Source organism: Oryx dammah, unplaced genomic scaffold (genome assembly GCF_014754425.2).
Source record: "Oryx dammah isolate SB20612 unplaced genomic scaffold, SCBI_Odam_1.1 HiC_scaffold_19, whole genome shotgun sequence".
NCBI lineage: Eukaryota > Metazoa > Chordata > Mammalia > Artiodactyla > Bovidae > Oryx > Oryx dammah.
The window spans coordinates 4,249,450-4,276,583 of NW_024070203.1; the positions used below are offsets into that span (position 1 = coordinate 4,249,450).

Sequence of the window (27,134 nt, forward strand, 5' to 3'; positions counted from 1 at the left end):
GATACAATTTTTTCACTTATTATTAGCCCAATAAAAATTTCTATTTATTCATGATCCAGCTATCTGGTTTGTTGGCGTATAATTGTTCACAGTAGTTTCTCATAATCCTTTGTGTTTCTATTGTATTATTTATAATGTTTTCTCTTTTATTTCTGATTTTATTTATTTAGTTTTTTTTCTCTGTTTTTCTTGGTTAATCTACCTAAGTTTGTCAAAAACCAACTCTTAGTTTAATTGATCTTTTCTACTGTTTTTCTATTCTCCATTTATGTCTGCTCTGACCATTGATTTCTTCTTCTTCTTTTTTTTTTAAATTCTGCTGCTTCAGACTTTGTTCTTCCTTTCCAAATTCCTTTACATATAAAGCTATACAGTGTTTGAGATCTTTATTTTTTCTTAATTTAGGAATTTATACTTATTTATTAGTTATAGCTAATCCTCTCAGAATTGCCTTTGCTGCACCCCATAAATTTTGGTATGTTTTGTTTCCATTTTAAGATATTTTTGTATTCCCTTTTAATTTTTGACCCATTGGCTGCTTAGGAGTGTGTTGCTTAATTTTCACATATTTTTGAATTTTCCAATTTTTCTGTTTTTATTGATTTCTAGTTTCAGATTGTCTTATTTCATTTGTATATTTTTGCCTCCTTCATTGAAGATTAACTGACTGTAGGTGTGTGGGTTTATTTTGAGGTTCTTTATTCTTTTCCATTTGCCTATATCCCTGTTTTTGTGCCAATACCATGATGTTTTGACAACTAAAGTTTTGTAGTATTATCTGAAGTCTGGCAGCACTATGCCCCCAGCTTAGTTCTTCTTCTTCAGAGTTGCTTTGACAATTCTGGGTCTTTTGTGGCTCCATATAGCTTTATGGATTTGTTTTAGTTCTGTGAAAAATGGGTAAATTGATAGAGATTTCACTAAATTTGTTTATTTCTTTGGGTTATATGACCATTTTAACAATATCAATCCTTCCAATAGAAGAGCAATGGATAACTTTCCATTTTTTTGAATCATCTTCAATTTCTTTTATCTATGTCTTAATAGATTTCACCATATAGGCCTTTCACCTTATTGGTTAGAAGTATTTTACTAAGGATTTTACTATTTTATGTGATTTTATATGGGATTTTGAAAACTTTCTTTTTCTGGTATTTCACTGTTAGTATAAAGAAATGCAGTAGATTTCTATACATTAATCTTGTATCCTGCAACCTTGCTGAATTCATTTATCAGTTTTAATAGTTTTTGTGTGAAGTGTTTAGGGTTTTCTATATAGAGAATCATGTCTTCTGCATAATGACTATTTAACCTATTCCTTTCCAATTTGGATACGCTTTATTTCTTTTTCTTGTCTGATTGCTGTGACTGAGTCATCCAAAACAATGGTGAATATAAGTAGTGAGAGGAGACTTCCTTGCTTGTTTTAGAATGTAACAGGAAGAGTTTACGCTTTTCATTGGTAAGTAGAGTGTTGGCTGTGGGTTTGTCATAAATGGCTCTTATTATGTTGAGATATGTTCCCTTTATACCCTCTGTGATGAGAGGATTTTATCAAAAGTGAATGCTGAATTTTATCAAATGCTTTTCTGTGTCTGTTGAGATGATCATGTGGTTTTTGTCTCTTCCTTTTCTAATGTGATGTATCACATTGGTTGATTTGAGCATGTTGAAACACTCTTACAACCTTGGTATTTGTCCTACTTGATCATGGTGTATGATTCTTTCAAGTATGCTGCTAAGTCACTTCAGTCGTGTCTGACTCTGTGCGACCCCATAGATGGCAGCCCACCAGGCTCCCCCGTCCCTGGGATCCTCCAGGCAAGAACACTGGAGTGGGTTGCCATTTCCTTCTCCAATGCATGAAAGTGAAAAGTGAAAGTGAAGTTGCTCAGTCATGTCCGACTCTTAGCGACCCCATGGACTGCAGCCCACAGGCTCCTCTGTACATGGGATGTTCCAGGCAAGAGTACTGGAGTGGGGTGCCATTGCCTTTTCCAAGTGATCCCTCATCTTTAATTTTTTGCAATAGTTTAAGAAGGATGTGTATAAATTCTTATTTGTATATTTGGTGGATTTCCCCAAAGACCCATCTGGTCCTGGACTTTTGTTTGTAGGAAGTTCTTTTTTTTCTATTACAAATTCTATTTCACTTCTAGTGGTCAATCTTTTTCAAAGATTTGTTTCTTCTTAACACAGTTTTGGAAGGTTGTATGTTCTAGATACCTGTTTATTTCTTCTAGGTTGTCCAATTTGTTGGCATATAACTGTTCACAGCATAATGTTATTTTTGTTTGTTTGTTTTTCTGTGGTATTTGTAGTTATTTTTCCTCTTTCATTTCTTTTTTTGATTATGTCAGTCCTATCTCTTTTCTTGATGGTGAACGTGGCTAGAGATTTGTTGATTTTGTTTTAAAAAAACCCAGCTCTTAGTTTTATTTATCTTTTCTATTATTTTTATCTCAATTTTATTTATTTATCTTTCTGATTATTATTTCCTTCAAACTATTGACTTTTTGTTCTTCTTTTTATAATTCTTTCAGGTGACAGTTTAGGTTCTTTATTTGGTTCTTTATTAGGTTCTTTATTCTTGTTTCTTGAAGACAGCCTGTATCACTATGAATTTCCCCATTAGTACAGGTTTTGCTACATCCCCTAGATTTTGTAAGACTATGTTTTCATTGTTGTTTGTCTTGACTGATTTCCTGTTTCATTTTATCGTTGATCCATTGGTTTTTTCAGTGTGTTGTTTAATCTCCATATTTTTTTTTTCTTCTTCTTTTCTTTCTGTGGTTCATTTCTAGTTTCTTACCACTGTGGTCAGAAAAGATGTTTGAAATAACTTCTACCCTTTTAAATTTGTTGAAACTTGCTTTATGTCTTAGTATGCATTCTGTCCTAGAGAATGTCCCACGTACATTTGGAAAGAATGTGTATTCTGGGTTTTTTGGATGTCATTTCCTGTAGATATCAGTTAAGTCCATCTGTAAATCTATTGTGTCATCTAGAAGCTCTGTTGCCTAACTGATTTTCTGTCTAGAAGACAGGTCTTCTGATGTCAGTGCAGTGTTTAAGTATCCCACTATCACTGTGTTCCTGTTACCTTTTCCTTTTATGTCTGTTATTATTTGCTTTACATTACATTATTTGCTTTATATTACATTATTTACATTTAGGTGCTCCTACATTGGTATATATGTTCAGTTCAGTCACTCGGTTGAGTCCGACTCTTTGTGACCCCATGGACTGCAGCATGCCGGGCCTCCCTGTCCATCACCAACTCCCGGGCTTACTCAAACTCAAGTCCATTGAGTCGGTGGTACCATGCAATCATCTCATCCTCTATTTTTCCCTTCTCCTCCTGTCCTCAATCTTTCCCAGCATCAGTGTCTTTTCCAAAGAGTCAGTTCTTTGCATCAGGTGGCCAAAGTATTGGACTTTCAGCCTCACCATCACTCCTTCCAATGAATATTCAGGACTGATCTCCTTTATAATGGACTGATTGGATCTCCTTGCAGTCCAAGGGACTCTCAAGAGTCTTCTCCAACACCACAGTTCAAAAGCACCGATTGTTTGGTGCTCAGCTTTCTTTATAGTCCAACTCTCATATTCATACATGACTACTGGAAAAACCATAGCTTTGACTAGACAGACCTTTGTTGGCAAATATGTTAATGAGTCTAATATCTTCTTGTATGGATCCCTTTATCAGTATCTAATGTCATTCTTTGTCCTTTGTTATTCACAGTCTATTTTGTCTGATATGAGTATTGCTATCTTTGGCTTTTTGTTGCTTTCATTCTCATGAGACATCTTTTCCCAGCCCCTCATTTATCAATATAGCATCTTTAAACCTAAAGTGAGTCTCCTGTAACAACATATTGTAGATACTCGGTTTTTTCCTTTTTTAATACAACCTTTGAGTCAATGTCTTTTGATTTGAGCATTTAGTCCCTTCACATTTAAAGCAATTACTTATAAGATGTATTTATTGTCATTTTAAACTTTATTTTCTAGTTGATTTTGCAGTTATGTTTCTTTCTTTTTGTGGTTTGATGGTTTTCTCTTGAATTAACTTGAATTTCTTTCCTCTTGGAGTTTTGTGAATCTGTTGAATGTTTTTGATTTGTGATCACTCTGGCTTTCAAGTACGTTAACCCAGAATTATATCTGCTTGCATTAGACTGATAGTTGTATAAGTTCAGACATATTCTAAAAAAAAAAAAAAAATCTACAATCTTTACTTCCTTCTTCTGCATTTTGTGATTTTTTTTTATCCTATTTTACAGCATGATGTTTATCTTTTTGCTGTTAACTGTAGTCATAGTTGCTTTAATAAAATATTTATTGTTTTAAATCTATGTACTAGTTTCTTTAAGGGATGTTTAATCCTTTTGTTTTAAATTGGCCTATCCTATTGTGGTTTTACCCTTTCTTACATATTCTTGCTTCTTTTCTATTTAGAGAAGATCTTCAAAATTTTTTAGGAAAGACTTAGTGCTGTATTCTTGTAGTTTTTGCTTGTCTGAGAAATTCTTTGTTTCTCATTCTATTCTAAGTGATAATCTTAATGGGGAGAGTATCCTAGGTTGCAAGTTTTTCCCTTTCAGAACTCTGAATATATATTGCAAAATATATATTCTGGTTTGCAAATTTTCTGTAGAGAAATCAACCTGTGGGGGTTCCCTTGTAACTGACTCTTTGTTTTTCTATTCCTTACTTCTGAATCCTCTTTAACTTTTGTCATTTTAATTATGGTATATTTTGGTGTGGGTCTACTTGGTTCATCTCGTTCAGGCCTCTCTATACTTCCTATACCTAGATATCTGTTTCCTTCTTTAGGTTCGGAAAGTGTTCAGCCATAATTTCTTCAAATACATTTTTGATCCTCTTCTTTTTTTCCCTTCTGGGATCCCTATTGTGTGTGGGTTGGCATGCTTTAAATGATTCCACAGATCTCATATGCTGTTTTCATTTTTTCCTTCCATTTGTCTTTCTATCTTGTTCTGATGGTGTTATTTCCATTATTCTATCTTCCAGATCACTTATTTGTTCTTCTGCATTATTTAGTCTGCTTTTAGTTCTGTTTTTCTCTCAGCAATTGTCTAATTTTGATTGTTTCCTCTTTATAGTTTCCAGTTCCTTGTTACAGTGACCTGAATTTCTATTGAAAATCTTTCTTAATTCCTTTAACATTTTTATTACTTTTTTCAACTCAAGATCTAGTATACTGAAGAGGTCTGTTTCATTGATTATTTTTAGGGGATTTTGCTTGTTCTGTTTGTTGAGAGTAGTTCCTTTGCTTCTTCATTTTACTTACACTTCCGTGACTCTACAAATTTAGAAGAAATACTACTGTGGTCTTGAGGGCTGTTTTTATGTGGGAGCATCCCTATATAGACAATGTGAGTCTAATATCTTTGTCTTGAGAGCTGTCTCTGTTATGGATGCCTGTCACATCTTCACCCAGAGTGTGCTGACTGTTATCCCCTTGATAGAGGTTATGACTGGTGTTGTGTAGAGATCCTGCACTGGATGTTGGGCAGCACCTCCTCTTCTCTCTGTGACTGTCACAGCCTTGTTGGGGATTGGGTCTACTTCCCAGTTGTTGCAGCAGAAGCCCTGATGTTTGTGTGTGAGAAGGCTCTGCTGCTCTTGAGTTTGTGCTCTGTAGCAAGGAGATGAGTGCTGAAGCAAGAGAAGCTCATATGGTCACAGCGAATGTATGCACCACCTCGCAGGCATCCAAGGTTCTGATTAGAAGCAGCCCATGGGGCATTCCTTTCTCTGTTGTGTTTGTCCCTGACCTAGTGTAAGGCTGGCTCGGAGGATCAGGGCGTTGTGGCTGCAGAAATTGAAGTGGTTGAACTGCCACCTGAGACCTAAGCTGCCTCTGTGGTAGGGCTCTCCCAGGGCCTGTCCCCCCAGATTCTAGCTGCAGGCTTTGTGTGAACTGGGTGGAACTGGAGCACTTCTGCTGGGAAAGGAACCAGTGCAAGCTTCTCCCTAGGGCCCGTCCACTGGAGACATGTGATTCTGTGGATTATGTCCCTCACCTGATGTGCACGCCAACAAAGTCTGCTGCTGCAGGACCCCCTGACCCCCACATGTCCCTGCTGTGACAGTGCTGATTGTGGGCTCAGATATCAGCCTCTTCCCCATAGTGTGTGTACTCACAAAGCCTACCAGTGGAGCTGTGCCCTGCCACGAGCAGACTAACAGTGGGCTTTCTAATGGTAAATCCACACCCTGCCATGTGTGTGCCAACAACAGGCTCTGCTCCCCAGCTGTTGCAGTAGAAGCCCTGAAGGTTGCCTTTGAGAAGGCCCTTAAGTGTGTGCTCTATCCCAAGGAGGTGAGTGCCGAAGCAACAGAGGCCCACGTGGTCACTGTGAACCTATGCACCATTCATGCAGGCATCCACGGCTCTGCTCAGAAGCAGTTCAGGTCACATCCCTTTCTCGGTTGTGCTTGTCCCTGACCTAATGTAAGCCTGGCCTCAAGGTTAGGCCTGGACTACACTCCTGCCCTCTGGGCTGTTTCTGCACATCTAGGCTGAGTGCTTTCCCAGGATCCATCCACAGAAGCCCAAGTTTCAGCAGCTGTCCACTCAATGTACTAGCAGCTCCACCTGAAGGACATTTAAGGTTAGGAAGCACATTGAGGTGGCAGCCAGCAGAGCCAGTCTCTCTCTGTCCTGACAGCTAACAAGCCAGCACATGCAGACCTCCTCACGGGCAGAGTCCAGGCCCCTCCAGATCCCCTATCTAGCCAAATGGACCTCCCAGCCAGTGCAGGGGGTTCCCAAGGGGAGGGGTCATCTGTAAGGGCTTTTCTTCTTTCACAGCTCCCTCCCAGGGCGCTGGTCCTGTTCCAATGCCTTTTTGTTATCCTACCAGTTGTGTGGGGACCTTTCTTGCAGCTTTGGCTGTGTAAGAGGTCTTCTGCTAGTTTTCAATGTCACTTTTACCACCTGTAGATGTCTTTTTGATGTGTTTTCAAAGATGGTAAGCTCCACATCCTTCTAATTCACTCTCTTAACCTCCCACTTTGGAGCCCCTCTCATATCCTTAGATAAGTATGAAAATCAGCTTGTACTCCTTTAGTGTCTGGCCACTGAATAGTGCAAAGAGACATCTAAAGGGTGTTACTTGGCAGAAAGATGTCCGTTGTCACTTGATATTGACATAGTCCAATATAATATTCTGGCTGAGGGGCCAACTTTGCTTATCAGGCGAAGTGATACAGACAGATTGCATTTTAGTCTTCAAACACAAGTTGCAAATGACTGTGTAATCAGATAACTACATGGAATGATTGAGCACATAACTCAGTTGAAGAAAAATAAACATGTGATTTAAATAAAATGAGCAAACTTTAAATCACTGCCAAATAATTTAAGAAATAAACTCCACAAATTATAAAAAAAATGAATAATATGCAGTTAAAGCCTCCTCTCAAATAGTTTTTATTCCCATCTTGAAAATCAAAGCTTCAAGCACAGAATTCCACTCTAAATTGAATTTGGCTATTCCTAAGAAAGTCATTTGTTTGTTTCCTTAGATTTTCCGTTTATGAAGAAATATTTGCATTCTAAATGAGCACTGCAAAGATTATTTGTGTAAGATAGCATTAACATAGTGTTCAGAATGATATTTTCAAGTACAAAGATAAATATAAATGTTATCAAAGCCACATAGTCTTTGCAAGTCCTGTGCTGCCCTAATGGGAGGACCCTCATCCAGATTCTAGAAGATTTCTTTAAACTTGGCCTTCTATGATCAGCATAGGTCTCAGGAAACTGATGATTCAAATTCTTAATTTATGTCATTAGCTAATATCAACATAAAATTTGAGAGGCCTCAAGCTACATATGATCTTAGTTAAACATCTTTCTTCTTTTCCATTAAGCTTAGTGTCATTCTCAGACCAAATCTTTAACTTAAATGAGAAACCTTAATGGCCTATGAAGAAAATCTATAACAGCAAATCATATCCAAATATGAAAGCATTACATATTTATGACTAAATGTTTAATAAATGATGAACCATTTAATTGAGAGCAATGCCATTATGTGGACATTATAAACTTTTCTCATAAATCTGTAACTGAAATATCTCTATTTTATCATTTTCAAATCTTAGAAGCAACTCACATAGGAAAAAGCAATGGGCTTGAATGGGTTTTGGAGAATGTAACAATCAGTTTAAACAGGTAGCTATTTTTACACATTGGGTGATTATAGTTTATTCTTTTATAGTTTTTAGAGTAAGAAGAACTGTCTCTGCTTCCATTAACTTTAAATGTCATGTTAAGAATGTATAATCAAACCCTGAAGGGGAAAAATTATGAACCATATGGAGGGTGGGGAAAATTGCTTAGGTTAAATACTGCTTCCAGACTTTTCCAGTGACTACCTGCATGACCTCAGGTTAAGCCCTTCACTGCTGTGGGTAGAAGCTCCATCTTTAAAATCTGGAGGTTTGCTTAGATCTACTTTGAAGTCACTTTCAGTTCTCAAAATATCTGATGGCTTAAATTCTGTATAGTCATGATGTACTGTGAGCAGTCAACAGGGTAACATACTTCAGTTACGAATTTTGATTTGAAAACTACTTACAGTTAGGGTTGGTGGTCCTGGTGGTCCCATATCTCCCTAAAGGGTGAAAGAAAAGCTGCAATTACCAATAGTCCCTTCTTGCCCACATATTTACAAATTTTAAGAATGGATCAAAGCAATATTTAGATAAATCTGGATGGAAAGAAAAGTAGAATTTTATCTTGATAAAAGTGTCTTCACAATGAAAAATTTATCACATGCTTTTAGCTATCATGATATAAAAATCACCTTGTACATCCCCATGCTTTTTGCAGCAGCAGAACTTGTTTTGAAAAGCTAAAATAATCTAATTTCTATTCTTTTGTCTACTAATCCAAAATTAGAAAGAGTATCTCTTCAGATATGGTTACTTGCCAATGGAGCAGCTGGGAAATGTCACAATGACAGATTATATTTCTGACAAAGTTAGCACAGTAATAATAAGTGGGTCAGCAAAAATAATAAGTGGGTCTCCCCACTTCATGCCTTCAGCAGCCCCATTGCCTCTTTTAAAGCTTTGCTGAACTGGCCTTGCACTTGCGAACACTTGTAAGAGGTTTTGCCTATAGTCATGAAATTTTAAATACTAATGTTGCTTTGCTGACCATTACATGAATACAAATTACCAGGTAGATATATTGAAAAACTATTCAAAGTCTAAAGAATATGGTTAATCTAAATGTTTATTATTTTTCAACTTATATATATGTCATCTATATGCTTTATTGTATCACTGTATGTATTTACTTCATGGGAACTCTTGGTTATTAAGATCAAGCATCACAGAGAGAGGTAAGACAGCAGTAGAGAACTAAGAGGTAGAAACCACCATGCACAGAGTAAATAAGCTACAAGGACATACTGCACAAAACGGGGAAGATAGCCAATAGTTTATAATAGCTTTAAATGGAATATAAGCTATACAATTTTTGAATCACTACGCTGATTCAAAATGAATCACTATGCTGATTAGTATTCCTGAAACTAATAAAATACTACAAATTAAACTATACTTCAATTTAAAAAAAAAAGGGGGGGGGGTGCTTTCCTGGTGGCTCAGAAGGTAAAGAATTCACCTGCAATGCAGGAAACCCTGGTTCAATCTCTGGGTTGGGAAGATCCCCTGAAGAAGGCAATGGCAACCTACTTCAGTATTCTTGCCTGAAGAATCTCATGGACGGAGGAGTCTCATGGGCTACAGTCCATGGGGTAGCCAAGAGTTGGACACAACTGAACAACTAACATTTTCCCTTTTTCAATAAAAAGTGAATACCTTTTAAAAAGGTAAGTCTTAGAATGTTAAATTTGACAATTAGAGACCTTCTATCTCATCAAATTCCCTCATTTGGTAGATAAATATATTGAACCCCAGAGTGCTGATGGTGAATTAAATAAAGTTATCGCATAAGGAAAAAAAAATCAAGTATTGCTGCCTTAACCCCTCTTCAAGTGGACATTATGGAACCAACACTGTGTGGCAGGGGGCACTGGATATTGTATTCTTATGTGGGAGTATCTCTACAACATTCTCTTTTCTCATTTAACAAAATCACCTGAAAAGTGAAGACAGCCTTGTGTAATCATTATATTGGAAACAACTGAATAAAAATAACCAATAGTTGTTAAAAAACATTGATGAAATTTAAATCAGTCATTGGGGACCAATTTTCAGGCAACTTTATTGAGAGGGTAAATACTGGAGACAGACAAAGATTTCTAAATATGTTGAGAATGAAGAACAAAATACAGTGCAAAATGCCCATATGTACAATTGTCATCAAACTAGGATCACCCAATGACCTTATCAAAACAACTCTTGCTTTTACTATCTCGTAATTTTCTTTTCAAGGTCCCTGCTGATAGGCCCCTATAAAATGACATGAGAAAATGTGGCAGGAAGAAGGGCTTTCAGTAAGACTGAGGTGCACCGTTATCCTCTTTCCCCACAAAGGCCACCTGCTTCACGGTGGCAGCATCTCAGTGCTCCTGGCAAAGTTCCCCAGCGCAGGACATAGGTGCAAATTTGTGATGGAATGAATACCTAATGGTGCCGAGTGAGGGAGAAAAAAGGGAGATCTTATAACCACAAATTACTGTGGACTAGCAATTGTGCATTTAGTCTCTTCAAACTAATTGAATGAACCAAAAGGCTTTTCTTGTTTAGTTTAGTTTTTTTTTTTTTTTTTAACATAATAGCCTTTGGTTAATTTTAACAAAATTACATTTTGGCTGTTAAACAGGATCAATGAAAAGTCACTGCATAGGTTCTCAGGGTTTTCTTGAGAAAAGACCGGGTAAATACTGTACCTTTTCTCCTTTTGGGCCAGGTGGACCACGAGGACCCAAGTCACCTTTCACACCCTGTACAAAGAACACAATCGATGTGATTTCTATACACCGTTCACAGAAAGCTTCAATTTCTAACAAGTCACTAGTCGAAATTTAAAATCATAATTTACTGTACTCCCTAATCCCATTCTTCAGTGCGTGGTATAGAAAAACTGGCAGTAAAATGATATACAACATCTGTGCTGTGATGGGTACAGATACATTAAGTCAGTGCGAGGCCGCAATACTGCATATTAGTGCAACTTTGCTTCCTGCTAAAATTACATTAATTCACCATCTGGGAGAGCATCATCTAAAGATCTACATGAGCTTTTAAGTATCCACTTTGGCTTAAATTTGTCGATCTTATAAATACCTCTGATTTAGCATTGATTTGGCTTTTTTAAAGCTTGCCCCTAAAATTCAAGGTTTAAATCAAAAACATTTTTTTTTTTGTCTCTATAGAGAAATCTAATTGGAGGGGAAAAGGGATGAAGAATACATTGTTTTCCCATCCCTCATAAAGTTGGAGCTAAAATGCAGTTTCTCTCCCTGGTTTGGTTCTCTAATTCTTATTATTTTCTTTTTTTAACCTGGATTTATAAAGACAGTATGGCAACCCACTCCAGTACTCTTGCCTGGAAAACCCCATGGATGGAGGAGCCTGGTAGGCTGCGGTCCATGGGGTCTCGAAGAGTCTGACACAACTGAGCGACTTCACTTTCACTTTTCACTTTTCACTTTAATGCATTGGAGAAGGAAATGGCAACCCACTCCAGTGTTCTTGCCTGGAGAATCCCAGGGACAGGGGAGCCTGGTGGGCTGCCTTCTATGGGGTCACACAGAGTCGGACACGACTGAAGCGACTTAGCAGCAGCAGCAGCAGCATAAAGACAGCAGTAAAACTATATAAGACATATCTGATAAACATATTCATGAGTCTTCTGGACTGTTGGGTGTTTTAGTGGGTATTTGGTTGATCTGATTCAGAATTTGACAGCTGTCAGGAACACCACAATAGATTTCACTGGAGATCAGTGCTACAGCTGAATGTTTTTAGTGTAAACAGGAAGAAAAGACAGACATGTCCTATGTGGTAAATAGGAAAAACACTTTTCTTCACACACTGGATGAGGGAAGAACAATAAAAACAGAAAAAATATTCTGAAGCCACACAATGCATAGTAAATCCAGGCATCTTACTGTTCCCAATTGAGGAATCTTACTGCTCTGACATTTTACAGTGAATAAACAATGCCAAATGCTATCACTTGTAGCTACCCAATATAGAAGCTGATGAGGAATTTAAAGGAACAAAAGAAAACCAGATATTTAAAATAATCTTGTTAAAATTTGTTATCTCGTGAAAACTGCAGTCTTATACTTTAAGAAAAAAATTTAATAGATGAAAATACCTAATTCGTTAAAAAAGAAAAAAATCAAAACACCTTTGTGGTTGCATAAACTCCTTCGTGGATAAAATTCATAGCTATGCTTTCTTCCTTTATTACCTCTGGGTATTTATAAAACAAAGATGAGTGAAGAATTAAATTATAATTGAAATATGATATTCTCTTATTATTTGCAATATCCATTCCTTCCCATATCAAGCAACACATACTCTGTTTATACATGCCTCTGGAGTAAAACTTGGCACCAACATATTTTGAACACTTGCAGAAAGAAAATGGCCATTTCTGTGAATCAAGTTTATTCTTAGTTCACTCATCCATTTATTCAGTGGACATTTATTGGATACCCTTTGTACAGTCACCACTACAATCATCAGATCTGCACTGCCCAATATGTAGCCCAGGGCCACATGTAGCTTTTCATCCTTGAAATGTGACTGGTCTGAATGGAGATATGCCATGAGTGTAAAATACCATTGGGTTTTTAACATTTGGTACAAAGAAATGAATGTACAATAGCTCATTAGTAATTTTTATGTTGGTTATGTATTGAAAAGGCTTCCCTGGTGGCTCAGAGGGTAAAGCATCTGCCTGCAAGGCGGGAGACCTGGGTTCGATCCCTGGGTCGGGAAGATCCCCTGGAAAAGGAAATGGCAACCCACTCCAGTACTCTTGCCTGGAGAATCCTGTGGATGGAGTAGCCTGGTAGGCTACAGCCCACAGGGTTGCAAAGAGTCAGACACGACTGAGTGATTTCACTTTCACTTTTATGTATTGAAAAGATAATGTGCATATGAGATTAAATAAAATATATTATTAAAATTCTTTTCACCTACTTCTTTTTACTTTCTAAAATGTGGCTATGAGAAAGTATAGCATATTTATATTTGTCCTCTGCGTTCTCTCCTTGACTAGGCCTCAACCCTGGCCCCTGTCCATCCATGGCCTGCCTACCCCAGTTTTAGCAAGAATCTTGTTAACTTAGTTTAGAGAGAATCCCCCAGCCTTGATGCCTGTTCTTAGCAATATTCCATTCAATGACCACCTCTCTCTATTCCTTGGCTATAAATCCCCACTCATCCTTGCTGAATTCAGAGTTGAGGCCAATCTCCCTTCCTTATTGTAATACTCGTATTGTGATAATCTTGACTAAAAACTCTTCTTTACCATTTTAGGGCTTCTCTGTTGGCTCAGAGAGTAAACAATCTACCTGCAATGCAGGAGACCCAGGTTTGATCTTTGGGTAGGGAAGATTCCCTGGAAAAGGAAATGGCAACCCACTCCAATATTCTGGCTTAGGGAATTCTATGGATAGAGGAGCGTGGCAGGCTACAGTCCAGGGGGTTGCAAAGAGTCAGACACAACTGAGCGACTAGCACTTTCACTACTTTTTCACCATGCTAGCAAGTGTCAGAATAATTTTTCCCTTAGCAAAGTCAGATTTCCTGCTGCCGAGGAATTCATCGTGTAGAGGAGAGTGACTGACAGTGACTGGGTCCACAGGCTGAATGTGCTGAATGCAGGGCAGTGGGGGTAGCGGCTGGAAATGGGCTCTGTGTAGAGGGAGTGTTTGTTGTTGTATAGGATCCAGTTTTGCACCAATCCTGGGAAATGGTGTTGGGGGAGAGGTAAGGGACTAGCAAGGACAACAGCCCCCGGATGGAAGGAGTGTCATGAGCAAGTGAGGAGGCGGGGAGTGGGACGTGAACTCAAGGGGAGTCAGGGGTCATGGCACATAGAGAACTGTAGGCTGTGGAGAGAAGGCAGGGTTTTGATCTAGGAGCAAGGGGAAGCCATTTAGGGTTTGACGGTGTTTCCCGAAAAGGAGAATTTTGGCTACAACATGAAAATAGATTCCAGGCAGCAAGAGCAGAAGCAGAAAGGGGCTCTCACAGCTTTGCAGGCAAGAGAACAAGATGGCCAGAAGTGGGAATGGAGTTGCAGAAATGCTGGAGGTGAGCCCTGGGAAAGGAGGGACTGAGGCTAGTTTGTACTTGGCTTCAGGACTGGCTAGGAGGCTGGGCTGTTTACTAAGCTGAGAAGTGTACTAAAGAGGGGTCTTTTCTCTTCATGTTGGTAGAACATTATCCGGGGGGGGGGGGGCGGGGAAACAAACACGAAGAAAGGAATAGCTGAGAAAGACAGTGGATATTCATTTCTGCAGCAAATATTATGGAACATCCATACACATGCAAGACAGAACCCTGTATTACCATGAACAGATGAGTAGGAAGAAATTGTTTTTAATAATGGGAAGGAATATGAAACACAATATTCAGGAAAATGATTAACTCTGGAGTGGGCATGGCATTATGTTGAGTTCTGAGTACATTCTACGATTCATAATCATCATATATGTTACACATTACAAAAATACTATTTGAAGTATAAACTAACACGTTAAAAATTTTCAGCAGTCCTACCTGACAGACTAACTGTAATCGCAACTTCTGGAGAAGGGACTTACTTGTTGATGTGTCAAGCAAGTACTTGAACTATCTCTGGTTCAATCATCTATGGTCAGGAACAGTTCAGTTCAGTTCAGTTGCTCAGTCGTATCTGACTCTTTGTGATCCCACGAACCATAGCACGCCAGGCCTCTCCGTCTATCACCAACTCCCGGAGTCCACCCAAACCCATGTCCATTGAGTCGATGATGCCATCCAACCATCTCATCCTCTGTCATCCCCTTCTCCTCCTGCCCCCAATCCCTCCCAGCATCAGGGTCTTTCCCAATGAGTCAACTCTTTGCATCAGGTGGCCAAAGTATTGGAGCTTCAACTTCAACATCAGTCCTTCCAATGAATATTCAGGACTGATCTCCTTTAGGATGGATGGGTTGGATCTCCTTGCAGTCCAAGGGACTCTCAAGAGTCTTTTCCAACAGAAAGCATCAATACTTCAGCTCTCAGCTTTCTTTATAGTCCAACTCTCACATCCATACATGACCACTGGAAAAACCATAGCCTTGACTAGACCGACCTTTGTTGGCAAAGTAATGTCTCTGCTTTTTAATATGCTGTCTGTGCTCAGGGACAAGGTGTGGTAATAAAGCAACCAGCCACAGGCAGACGTAAACACTGAGGGCTATGATAAATGTGCCAGCAGGCGTGAAGGGGGCAGGTCCTGGAGATGCCTAACTCTCCTGGAGATGCTCATGACTTCAGACGTGTGGAGTTCAGAAGAATCAATAAAGGATTCATGCATTTTTCTCAAATAAGTCATTTCAGTTTCCCTATAAAATAGGTGTAAGTAATAGTTGTCTTTATGGAAACAATCTAAATGTCCATCGACAGATGAATGAATAAAGATGTGGTGCATGTATATAATGGAAGACTCCTCAGTCATAAAAAGGAATGAAATAAGGCCATGTGCAGCGACACGGATGGACGTAGAGATTGTCACACTGAGTCCAAAACAGAAAGACCACTACCGTATGATGCCACTTATATGTGAAACCTAAAATATGACACAAATAAATCTACCCATGAAACAGAATCACAGACACAGAGGACAGACTGGTGGCCAATGGAGAGGCGGCTGGAGGAAGGAGGTTAGCAGATATAAGCTTTTCGTATATAGAATGGAAAACCAAGGTTTTACTATATATACAGAGAACTATATTTCTATGATAAACCATAATGGAAAAGAATATATATATAAAAGAATGTATGTATGCATATAACTGAATCACTTTGTACAGCAGTAATTAATAGAACATTGTGAATCAACTATACTTCAATAAAAGATAATATCTGTCTTGAAAAGTTGTTCTGACACTCATCTGTTTAAAAATACTTGGCACATTAAGGTACTTGATAAATGTTGCTTGTGCTTTTCAAGCTGAATTCCAAGGGATACTTAATTGTTCTGTCCAGTTTTGTAGTCAGCCTGATGGACATGTAACAACTGTCCTTTAACTCACATAGAATAAAATGCCGTTGGGAAGTACTGCACTCATCAAGCCTCTACTTTTGTCATTGGGCACTGAAATGCATCCATGGAGCTCACGTACCATGTTGTTAACGTCATGGCATCATAACAGGCTCTAAGAAGCAGATCAGTCATGCTTTTCTCAAGTGTAATTTTTCTCCTCATGGGACACTAGTGTTGCTATCAATGGCTATTCAGTATTGGAGGAAAAAAGACAGCACTCACCAAAAAGCACACAGAATCGAATGAAACAGACTCCGAATTTAATAACGAATAACAGGCATCTATTACCACTGTTCTCTATAAAATGTTTGTATATAAAGATGCTCAGTAGTGGGCTCCATATGTTATGAGAGGCAGGTACTCTTATCCAAATGCAAGATGAACTTAGTTACAAAACAGACAGATTCAGAGACTCACAGACACAGAAAACAAACATGGTTACCAAGGGAGAAGGGGTGGAGGGATAAATTAGAAGTTTGGGATTAAAATATATGAAATAGATAACCAACGAGGGCCACTGTATAGCACGGGGAACTCCACTCAGTATCTTGTGATAACCTATAATGGAAATGAATCTAAAAAATAATATATATCTGAATCACTTTACTGGATACCTAAAACTAAGACAGCATTGTAAATCAACCATATTTCAATAAAAATTTTAAATGCACAATGAAAGCTGAAGGACAGTATCGCAACTAGAGTTATAAAAGCAGGTAGATTATGAATTAATTTTCATTGCAAGAGCTACTTACTAACAATATGTAGCATCTTTAAAGATCATTTGATACAAAGTAATGGTATTTGTTAAAAACATTTACCCATCTATTCATCATTTTCCTCATCCTCTATTGACTACTTCTTTTTCCCTAGCAATGGCACCAGCTGTCAGCAGCCAATATTGCAGCTTTGTGATTCCAACATTTCTGTATTCAGTATACAGATTGCATTGGTATAAGGAGATTAACATCACAATTTTAGAAACATCAGATGCTATAATTCTGATAAGAGTTGTTTGAAAGACAATAATAAAGTTGCAGAGGAAGAGACTAAACTGAATGGTTGAAATTCACTTTTCCAAGATTACATAACTCCACAAAAAATAAATGAAAAGATCTATCTATCTTTATATCTATTAGAGAAAATGTGTTTTCTAGCCCAGTTTCTAATAATAGCAAATGTAGCTATATATAGCTCTTCTGTATGCAAGACTCTGACTTAAATGCTTTATGTTTGATGACCCCTTTAATCCTAAAAAAAAAAGACTATAAGTTAAGTGCTCTTACTATTATCATTCCATTGTGCAAATGAAGAAATAGGCACATAGAGAATAAAGAATGTACTAATTAGTACACCAGGTGGGCAGTGGTAGAGCTGGAATTTAAGCCCAGATTGTTGGTTTCAAGGATCACATTAACTTTATGAGATGCTCCCTCAAGTGTGTTCTCAGATGCCAATGTTGAACATATCTCATGGTAGGTCACAGTCAAAATCATTTAATTATAAATTAGAATGTGTGAAAAGTCGAGGTCTTATATTTTGAAGGCTAAATTCTAGGAACTCAAAATTTTGACAATTTCAATATGTTTGATATGCATTATCTAAACTATAAGGTAAATATGAGTCAAATACCCCAGTACCATGAGGATCAATCAAAGTTCACACACACACACACACACATACACACTGAGTCAAGAATGCATTGAGAAAGATATCAAAGCAATTTTTTGCCCTAATGACTAAGAGTTGTTACTGCTGAGCACGAAGGATGCTATCCATTCTGCTTTTGCAAGACAGTCCCATGAGGCAGAGTACCATCTTGACCAAAATACAAGAGTGTATTAAGAAAGCTGAACTGCTGCATACTTCCCTTTAAAGGAGGTTTACATTTTCCAAAGTGAGCTTGTCCACTATGTGGGAAAGCTGGCACAGAAGAAATTATTACCAAAAGGTACATTTACATTAATATATGTTTAATATATAAGAATAAAGACCATAAAAGGCTCTGAATTCATTTCATGGGAATATTAAATAATTTAAATTTTCTCTGAGGTGTTAAGTAACTGCAGTGAACTGACATATTGAGGTTATTCAGTCTGTGTTCCAACAGAATATTCCTGAAATTATGATCTCCATCATGGCTTGACTTCAGTACAGACTGAGATAGCTACTATAATGCCTTTCATTCCCTAAGAATGAGTACCTACGCTTATTGAAAGGCAGAGTGAGCTGTCATAAATGCTGAGTGATTTTGGTTTGTGGAGTCAGTTTATTTTAGCATTTAAAAATAGACAATGAGAAATGTGGTGTGACTTAGTGGGGAAATAGACTTTTCGGTCAAACAAGGGATAAAGACTCACTTTGCCATTTTCTAAAAGAAAATTTCTTAGTTTCCTAAGCTCTATTTCTTTACTCTGAAAATAGGGATACTCTCACCTCCTGCACTTTCTAGCCATAAAATTTCAAATTCCTCATGAAACCAGTTTTTTAAGTATGGCACAAGGTTTAAAACCACCACCACCACCAATGGAATAACTAACAGCATATGATTCTTTACCCCTACTCAACATTCAAAAAACTAGGAACATGGCAACCAGTCCCACCACTTTATGGCAAATAGATGGAAAATAGTGGAAACAGTGACAAGCTTTATTTTCTTGGTCTCCAAAATCACTGTGGATGGTGACTGCAGCTATGGAATTAAAGGACACTTGCTGCTTGGAAGTAAAGCTACGGCACAGCTAGATAGTATATTAAATAGCAGAGATACTACTTTGCTGACAAAGGTCTGTATAATCAAAGCTATGCTTTTTCCAGTAGTCATGTATGGATGTGAGAATTGGGCTATAAAGAAAGCTGAGCACTGAAGAATTGATGCTTTTGAACTGTGGTATTGGAAAAAGCTCTTGAGAGTCTCTCGGATATCAAAGAGATCAAACCAGTCAATCCTAAAGGAAATCAACCTTGAATATTTATTGGAAAGACTGGTGTTGAAGCTGAAGCTCCAATATTTTGGCCACTTACTGCAAAGGGCTAGCACATTGGAAAATACCCTGCTGCTGGGAAAGATTGAGAGCAGGAAGAGAAGGGGGTGACAGAGAATGAGATGGTTAAAGGGCATCACCGACTCCATGGACATGAGTTTCAGCAAACTCAGAGATAGTGAAGGACAGGAAGCCTGGTGCTTTGCCATGGGATCGCAGAGAGCTGGACATGTCTGAGTAATTGAACAACAGCAAAGTGCTTTTGTAATAGAAGGGAAAAAGAAAACTGTCATTACTTTTTCTTATTCCTCCTTAGTCATGACTCCTGAATAACTTTCACAAAATTAAGGAAAAGAAAATGATATCAACTACATGTTAATTAAGTAACCAAGTGAGCAAATGTGCTTTGTCGTGCTTTATAATGTACCTAATGAGCTATAAGAGGCAGTGATAGCGCTAAAGGAATAACATGCTTGTGGCTGGGGGTATGTGAAGGACTCTTCCCAGATCATTGTCAAAGAGGAAAGGTCACACTGCCCACAAAGCTGGGAGCTCTCTCAGCAAGACAGTTTTAGATCTGAGCAAGTAGAAAGCATGCAAATATGTGTGTAAAACTGATTAATTCTGAAAAGTCAAATCACCTTACTTTCAGACCCCATGGAAAAAATTTCCAAATCTCTTCAGTTAACATGAATATATTTCAGGCTCCATTCCCTCAAACCTCCTCTCAGTTTTGAGTGTTTGGATAAATTCTTTCTCTATTTCTACTCTAATGCTATCTTAACAAACTTCTAGAAATCTTTGTTTTGCTCCTCTATTCCAGGGAGCCACCATACATGTAGCTTGGTTACCTTTTGCAAGTGGAGTTAATCTCTCTCAACACTCCTATGTTTATCAGAAGATAACATCCTTCCATAATGAATGGCCAAAATCTTGGGCTATTTTTTGCTGCAGTCAAGCACCAAATTGCATATATTCAACCTCTGCAATATCACTGTGCCCTCTCTTCCATCTGTTTCCCCAGTTTAGGTTCTAATTACTTGTAATTTAGACTATTATAATAATATCTTAATTTTTAATATGAAAATGTAGCAAACAACTACTTCTTTCTCACTCAAACATTTACTAAGTACTAGCAATTCCAAAAAATAGTCTTTGCTCTCATAAATAATATGATAGAAAGAACAGAGCCACAGGCAAAAGCTTCAGTTTTGTCCATTTTGTAGAACACACTGCGAAAGGAATCTTCATGTGAACACAGCATGAGCCACATGCCCCCCTTCAGAGGAGGGAGGGCAAACCTCCACACACAGAGCACTGTCCATGCCCAGCTCCAGCTGGACTCTCACTGTGTTCTCCCTGCATGCAACTGGAGTCCCAAAAGCCCAAATGAAGGCTACAAATTTCATCTTACTTTTCAAGACTCTACTCCTAGCCAGTCTTAATGATCTCTTTGTATAAGATGAGAGGACATTGCAGTGATGGGGACTTCAGAACCCAACAGGCTCTGAGAAGTGATTTTCTCAACAAGTGACAGAACTGGGACACACATTGAGCCCTGCTTCCCACCGTAGAACTCTGACCACTACACCAGGTATCTCCAGTGACAGGGCAGTGGGGAATTAGTAGCCCTATTACCGGTAGGGGCCAATGGCCAATGGCCATCCACACCCTAATGTGCTGTAAAGAGGCAGAGAGATGCAGACTCCCCTAGCTCCAAAACACTGGTGCTAACTCCCTCTCTCTGGTGGAGAAAAATCCTTTTAAGAAGATAGGAACAAGAAGCATGTCATATTAAAGGTGCAAATAGGGCTTCCTAGGAAGTAAGAGAAGAAAGCTGTGGGGGCCAGAGCCTCAAGCTTGGGTAAATTAGCAGGGTTATCTTCTGGGATAGTTCTCTTTGGACCCCTCCCCATCCAAGGGAAGGAAAACTATGACAAGTCTAGACAGAATATTAAAAAGCAGAGACTTCACTTTGCTGACAAAGGTCTGTATAGTCAAAGGTATGGTTTTTCCAGGAGTCATGTATGAATGTGAGAGTTGGACCATAAAGAAGACTGAACACCAAAGAATTGAAGCTTTTGAATTGTGGTGCTGGAGAAGACTCTTTGAGAGTCCCTTGGACAGTGGGAGATTAAACCAGTCAATCTTAAAGGAAATCAACCTTGAATATTCATTGGAAGGACTGAAGCTGAAGCTCCAATTAGAGTCACCTGATATGAAGAGTCGACTCATTGGAAAAGACCCTGATGCTGGGAAAGACTGAAGGCAAAAGGAGAAGGAGATGACAGAGGATGAGATGGTTGGATGGCATCACTGACTCAGTAGACACGAACTTGAGCTAATTCTAGGAGACAGTGAAGGACAGACCCTATGCTGCAGGCCATAGGGTCGCAAAGAACAGACACAAATTGGGAACTGAACAACAACAACAAACCCTCCAGGTCTTACTTTGTTCACAAGCCCTAGGATTACAGTGTTCAGCCTCCCTTCCCACTGTGCTGCAGACCAAATGGATTTTACAACATCTGGGCATTAGGGAACCCAATCTAGCTTATTCCTTATTCCTCTGTCCAAAAAGTAAGTAGTACGGCCCTTCAGAACCTTCTTAAAACATTTTTATGAAGTGAAGAAGGGAAACCATGGGAAAAAATAATTCTCATTGTGGATACTTGACTTAATAAGGAGTATATCTACAGTAAATGGTGAATCTTATGGCCTGAAAGGGGAGTACTCTGCATTTAGAGGAAAATGAAGATTTAATCTACCCTCCAAATTCCATCATGAGGACACAAGTGAAGTTCTGGGGGGTTAATTGCCTTGGGGTGAGAGGGCAGGTGGGAGGACTTGACATTACCTGGGACAGGAGCCCTGAGCTTGGGGAACAGGTGCAATGGAGGGGGAGTGACACAGATACACAGGGTCCCCTCCCTTTTTTCTTTTCATCTCTGAGATATGACCTCAACAGACCCCTCAGCAGATAGAGACTGAGGGTAAGATGAAAAGTGGAGCCTGGGTCATAACACATGTCACAGCAGCATATATGTAAAAAGAAAAAAGACTGAGAAAGGAAGAGAGAAGAAAGGGAAGCCAGAATATCAAGGAAGAAAGGACCGTGAAGAATGAGTATAATATGAGGTATATAAAACCAGGGAACTACCTGGTAGTTTCGACAGTAAAAACATGGGGCCTGCTTGGCAATGGCACCACACGTGTCCTTCAGTCATTCCCGGAAAAGGTCTTCAATTTTCTTTAGCACCAGAAACTGACCAACGATCACATAGCCCTCCCCGCTATTCCCTGGTCTGTTTTATGCTATTTGCCCTCTTTTTGGCAGAACAGTCACTGTCCTTGTAAAGCTTTTAAAATCAATAAAATCAGTGGCCTTGAAAAACAACAACAACAACAACAACAAAACTGGGCCTCTACTGAGCCACACACACAGACACACAAAACAACTACCTTGATTCTTACTTTGCAATAATTGAAATAATTGTAGCTAGTTCTTCCAAGGATAGTCAAGTCTCAGTAGCATTAGACGATAAGCATATTTCAGTGGACAAATGTAAACACTGTGTTAGAAAAAAAAGTTAGGCTTACATCTTGTCCATTAACGCCTGACAAACCTGGATCTCCTTTCTCTCCTGGTTCACCCTAGAAAGAAACAATTTATACAGTGAAAAATGTTATATCTGAAGATCTTTACTAAGAGAAAATAAAAGAGTTACATTGTTTGGGTATTTATAACAACATGATTACTTTGCTAATCCCTTGAAAGAAACATTTATTAAAACACAATTTGGAGTCCTAAAACCAAAAAGAAGTTTAAAAGGTCAAAGAAAAGCTGCATAAAAATGATTAAAGTGTATAAATAGAACAAGGATTATTTTTTTTTCTATAAGCAACAAAGAACTTTCTGGAGGGCAATTTGGTAATATATAACAAGGGTCTTAAATATGTTCATTTTATTGGGACCAGTAATTTTACTGCTAAGAATGAATTCCAAGAAAATAAACAGAGATGAAAAGATTTAGGCACTAAGATGTAGAGCGCAGTGCTATTCATAGTAGTAAAAAGAGAAACATTCTAAATGTTCAGTAATAGGGAACTGGGTAAATTACAGCATAGAGCTATAATGGAATATGCTCCAAACCATTACAATCATGTTTATGAATTTTAGTTTATACTATAGGAAAGCTCTTATGATATAAAAAGATAAAATTATTTAACAAATTTAGTGAATAAATGGAGAAGGCAATGGCACCCCACTCCAGTACTCTTGCCTGGAAAATCCCATGGACGGAGGAGTCTGGTAGGCTGCAGTCCATGGGGTCGCCAAGAGTCGGACACGACTGAGTGACTTCACTTTCACTTTTCACTTTCATGCACTGGAGAAGGAAATGGCAGCCCACTCCAGTGTTCTTGCCTGGAGAATCCCAGGGACCGGGGAGCCTGGTGGGCTGCCGTCTATGGGGTCGCACAGAGTCGGACACGACTGAAGTGACTTAGCAGTAGCAGTGAATAAATGTTAATGAATACCTGTTTTTATCACTGTAAAGCTAGAAGTGTTCCTAATGGCCACTAATAACATTGTTGATGACGCATCTCATAGTTGCCTGTGTTTTTGTTTGATTACTGTCTGAAAGGTGTATGCTTTTATTGGTATACCCTGCATATCTATGGTGGGCTTCCCAGGTGGCACAGTGGTAAAGAATTCGCCTGCCAATGCAGCAGATGCGAGAAATGTAGGTTCAATCTCTGAGTTGGGAAATTGCCTGTTGGAGGAAATAGCAACTCACTCCAGTGTTTCTGCCTGGAAAATTCCATGGACAGAGGAGCCTGGCGGGCTACAGTCCAGAGGGTCACAAAGAGTCAGAGGCAACTGAGTGCCTGAGCATGCATGCTGCATGTCTATGGTATAATTAAAAAAATTTTTTTTAAGTCTGTCTACCTAACCATCCACCTATCTACCTGTGTCTAAATCTATCTATGAGTCTCAGAAGAACTAATGAAAACAAACAAATCAGAAAATAAAAGTAAATAATCTATGCATTCTATGACTATGGGCAATTTTATTTTCTTCAGTATATTCTTCAATGTTTTTCAATTTTTAAATAAACATGTATTATGCATATAATTTGTAAAGTGTTTAAAAGTAAGAGCATACGCTGTGTGTAGAAAGAACTCATTCTGCCCTAAGTGCATTGCACATTACTCTCTGTGTGTAAAGTAGTAATAGTAGTAGCAGCAGTAGTATTAATAGCTATCTATGCTTTTTGCCACCAGGTGATTTTTATTCTGTTCTTTATATATTCTTTTGCTCTTTGCTTTTTAAGACAATAAACACTATTTTTTTATTTGCAAGAAAAGAAAAGCAAGTGCTTCCTGGGCCAAGATGGTGAAGTAGGAAGACCCTGAACTTACCTGCTTTCCTAGATACACCAGAATCACAACTATTTATACAACACCTACCAATGAAAACTTACAGAAGGGCTCTTCTACAACTAAAGATATAAAGAAGGGACCACACAACAGGTAGGTGGAATGGAGAATGGAGACGACGTACAGCCAAATCTTATACCCTGAGGTGGGCAACACACAAAGGGGAAACTAGTTACTACTGCAGAAGTTCTCACAAGAGGCAAGGGATCCAAGCCCCACTGGGATCCCCAGCCCTGGGATCCTGCACTGGAAAGATGAACCCCTAAAATATTTGGCTTTGAAGGCCAGTGGGGATCACTTTCAGGAGACACAGAGGGCTGTAGAAAATACAGACTCTGCACTTAAAGGGCACACACAAAGACTAACATGATTTAGTACCCAGGATAGAAGCATTAATTTGAAAGGAACCTGGAGCAGACCCACCTGCTGATCTTGGGGAGTCTCTCAGAGAATAAGGAGGCAGGTAGACCTCACCCTGGGGACACAGACACCAGCAGCAGCAATTATGGGGAGCTCATTCTACCACGTGGACACTGGTGCTGGCAAGTACAGCTTTGGAATCTTCTTTAGCTTATTAGCCCTAGAGCCCAGACCCCCACTAACACCATGACGTGTGGGTGCCAGTGCCGGATGTCTTAGAACAAGCAACTAACTGGGTGAGGACAGAGCTCATCAGGAAGCAGGCTGCCTTAAGACTCCCTAGATTTTGTTGTTGTTATGAAGGCAAGGAATAAAACTTGATTCAGAAAACTATCTGAGAAGACAGCAGACTAATGTTGCACAATAACCATCTATTGGGGTCTGAATGCCAGGTTCTTTTATAGAACCAAAGAGAGAAGCAGTGAGGAACTAAAGTCAAAAGGCAGAGTGGAGAGGGACAGGTGATGGGGAAGGAAAAGAAGACTCCTTGCTCTTAACCTGAGCCCACAGATGCCCCTGGATATATCCCTGCCTATCAGGGGACTGAGGATCTGGTTCACACACTCGTGTGCACACACTGGACCTGGGATGTCCAGGGCCCTGTAGCCAGAGACCAATGGCCTGGGCCTACCATCCAGCCTGCTCTATACTCAGTGCCAGCCTCACCTACCAGTAGGCAGGTGCCAGTTACAGGACACCCTGGGATTCAGCTCCACTCACCAGATGGCCAACATCAGCTTTGAGATGCCTTGGGCCACTCAGCCAGCTGCCCTGGGACCTGATAGCACTCATCACTAGGCTGAAACAAGCTTCAGAACACCACAGACTTTGCAGCTAGCTATGTCAGGAATCGGGCTCTTCTACTGGTGGTCCCAAAGTAGCTCTGGAACCCCTGGGCTCTGCACCTAGAGATGCACCTAGAGATCCCAGGATCTGGCTCTGTTGGCCAGTTGCAAGAGATAAAAATCACTATGGGTAAAATGGAAAAGCAACATGAATGTAGTGTGCAGTATGGGGAAATATAGCCATTATTTTGTGATAGCTTTAAAGAGAATATCACCTGTGAAAATACTGACTCACTATATTATACACCTGAAACTAATAAAATATTGTACGTCAACTACACTTAACAAAAAGGAAAGCTGGAGTAGCAATAATTTTTCAGACACAATAGATTTTAAACTGTAAACAAGAGACAAAGAATGACCAAGGGCTCAATCTAAAAAGATAAAACAATTGTAAATATATATGAACTCAACACAGTAACACTTCTATACATAAAACAAATGTTAACAGACAATGAAGAATTGTAACCAACACAATAATAGTAGGGGGACATTACCATCCCACATACATCAATGGGCAGATCATTCACACAGAAAGATCAATGAGGCTTTAAGTGACATATTAGATCAGATGGGTTAAATATATAAACATTTCAGTAAAAAACAAAGGAATGTACATTATTTTCAAGTGCACATGGAACATTCTCCAGGATACATCACATTCTAGGCCACAAAACAAGTCTCATTTTTAAGAAGATTGAAATGATATCAGTCATCTTTTCTGACCAGAATAGTCTAAGATTAGAAATCAACTACAAGAAAAAACTTCAAAAAATTCCCACAAACACATGGAGGTTAAACAATATGCTACTAAACAACCAATGAATCCCTGAATAAATCTGAGAATAAATGAAATAAAAATGAAAACACAATAATTAAAAAACCTATGGGATGGAGCAAAAGCAGTTCGAAGAGGGAAGTTTATAGTGATGTACAAGACTACCTCAGGAAACCAGAAAAATCTCAAATAACTAATCTAATCTTATATCTAAAGGAACTAGAAAAAGAAAAATGACCAGAATCCAAAATTAGTAGGAAAAAAAAAGACATTAAGATCAGAGGAGAAATAAATTAAATAAAGACAAACAATATAAAATAATAGAAAATACCAATGACATCACAGCTGGTTCTTTGAAAAGATAAACAAAATTGATAAACTTTTGGCTG

General features: G+C 38.7%; 1 protein-coding gene across 1 annotated transcript in view; it reads right to left on the reverse strand.

Annotated features, from left to right (window-relative positions):
• COL19A1 (collagen type XIX alpha 1 chain) overlaps nucleotides 1–27,134 on the reverse strand; it is a 351,927-nt gene that overhangs the window by 206,795 nt on the left and 117,998 nt on the right. Inside the window, exons 9-11 of the mRNA XM_040262167.1 lie at nucleotides 22,861–22,914; nucleotides 10,908–10,961; nucleotides 8,622–8,657 (exon numbers count right to left, since the gene is read on the reverse strand). Coding sequence (XP_040118101.1) covers nucleotides 8,622–8,657; nucleotides 10,908–10,961; nucleotides 22,861–22,914 — 144 coding nt within the window. The remainder of the gene's footprint in view (nucleotides 1–8,621; nucleotides 8,658–10,907; nucleotides 10,962–22,860; nucleotides 22,915–27,134) is intronic.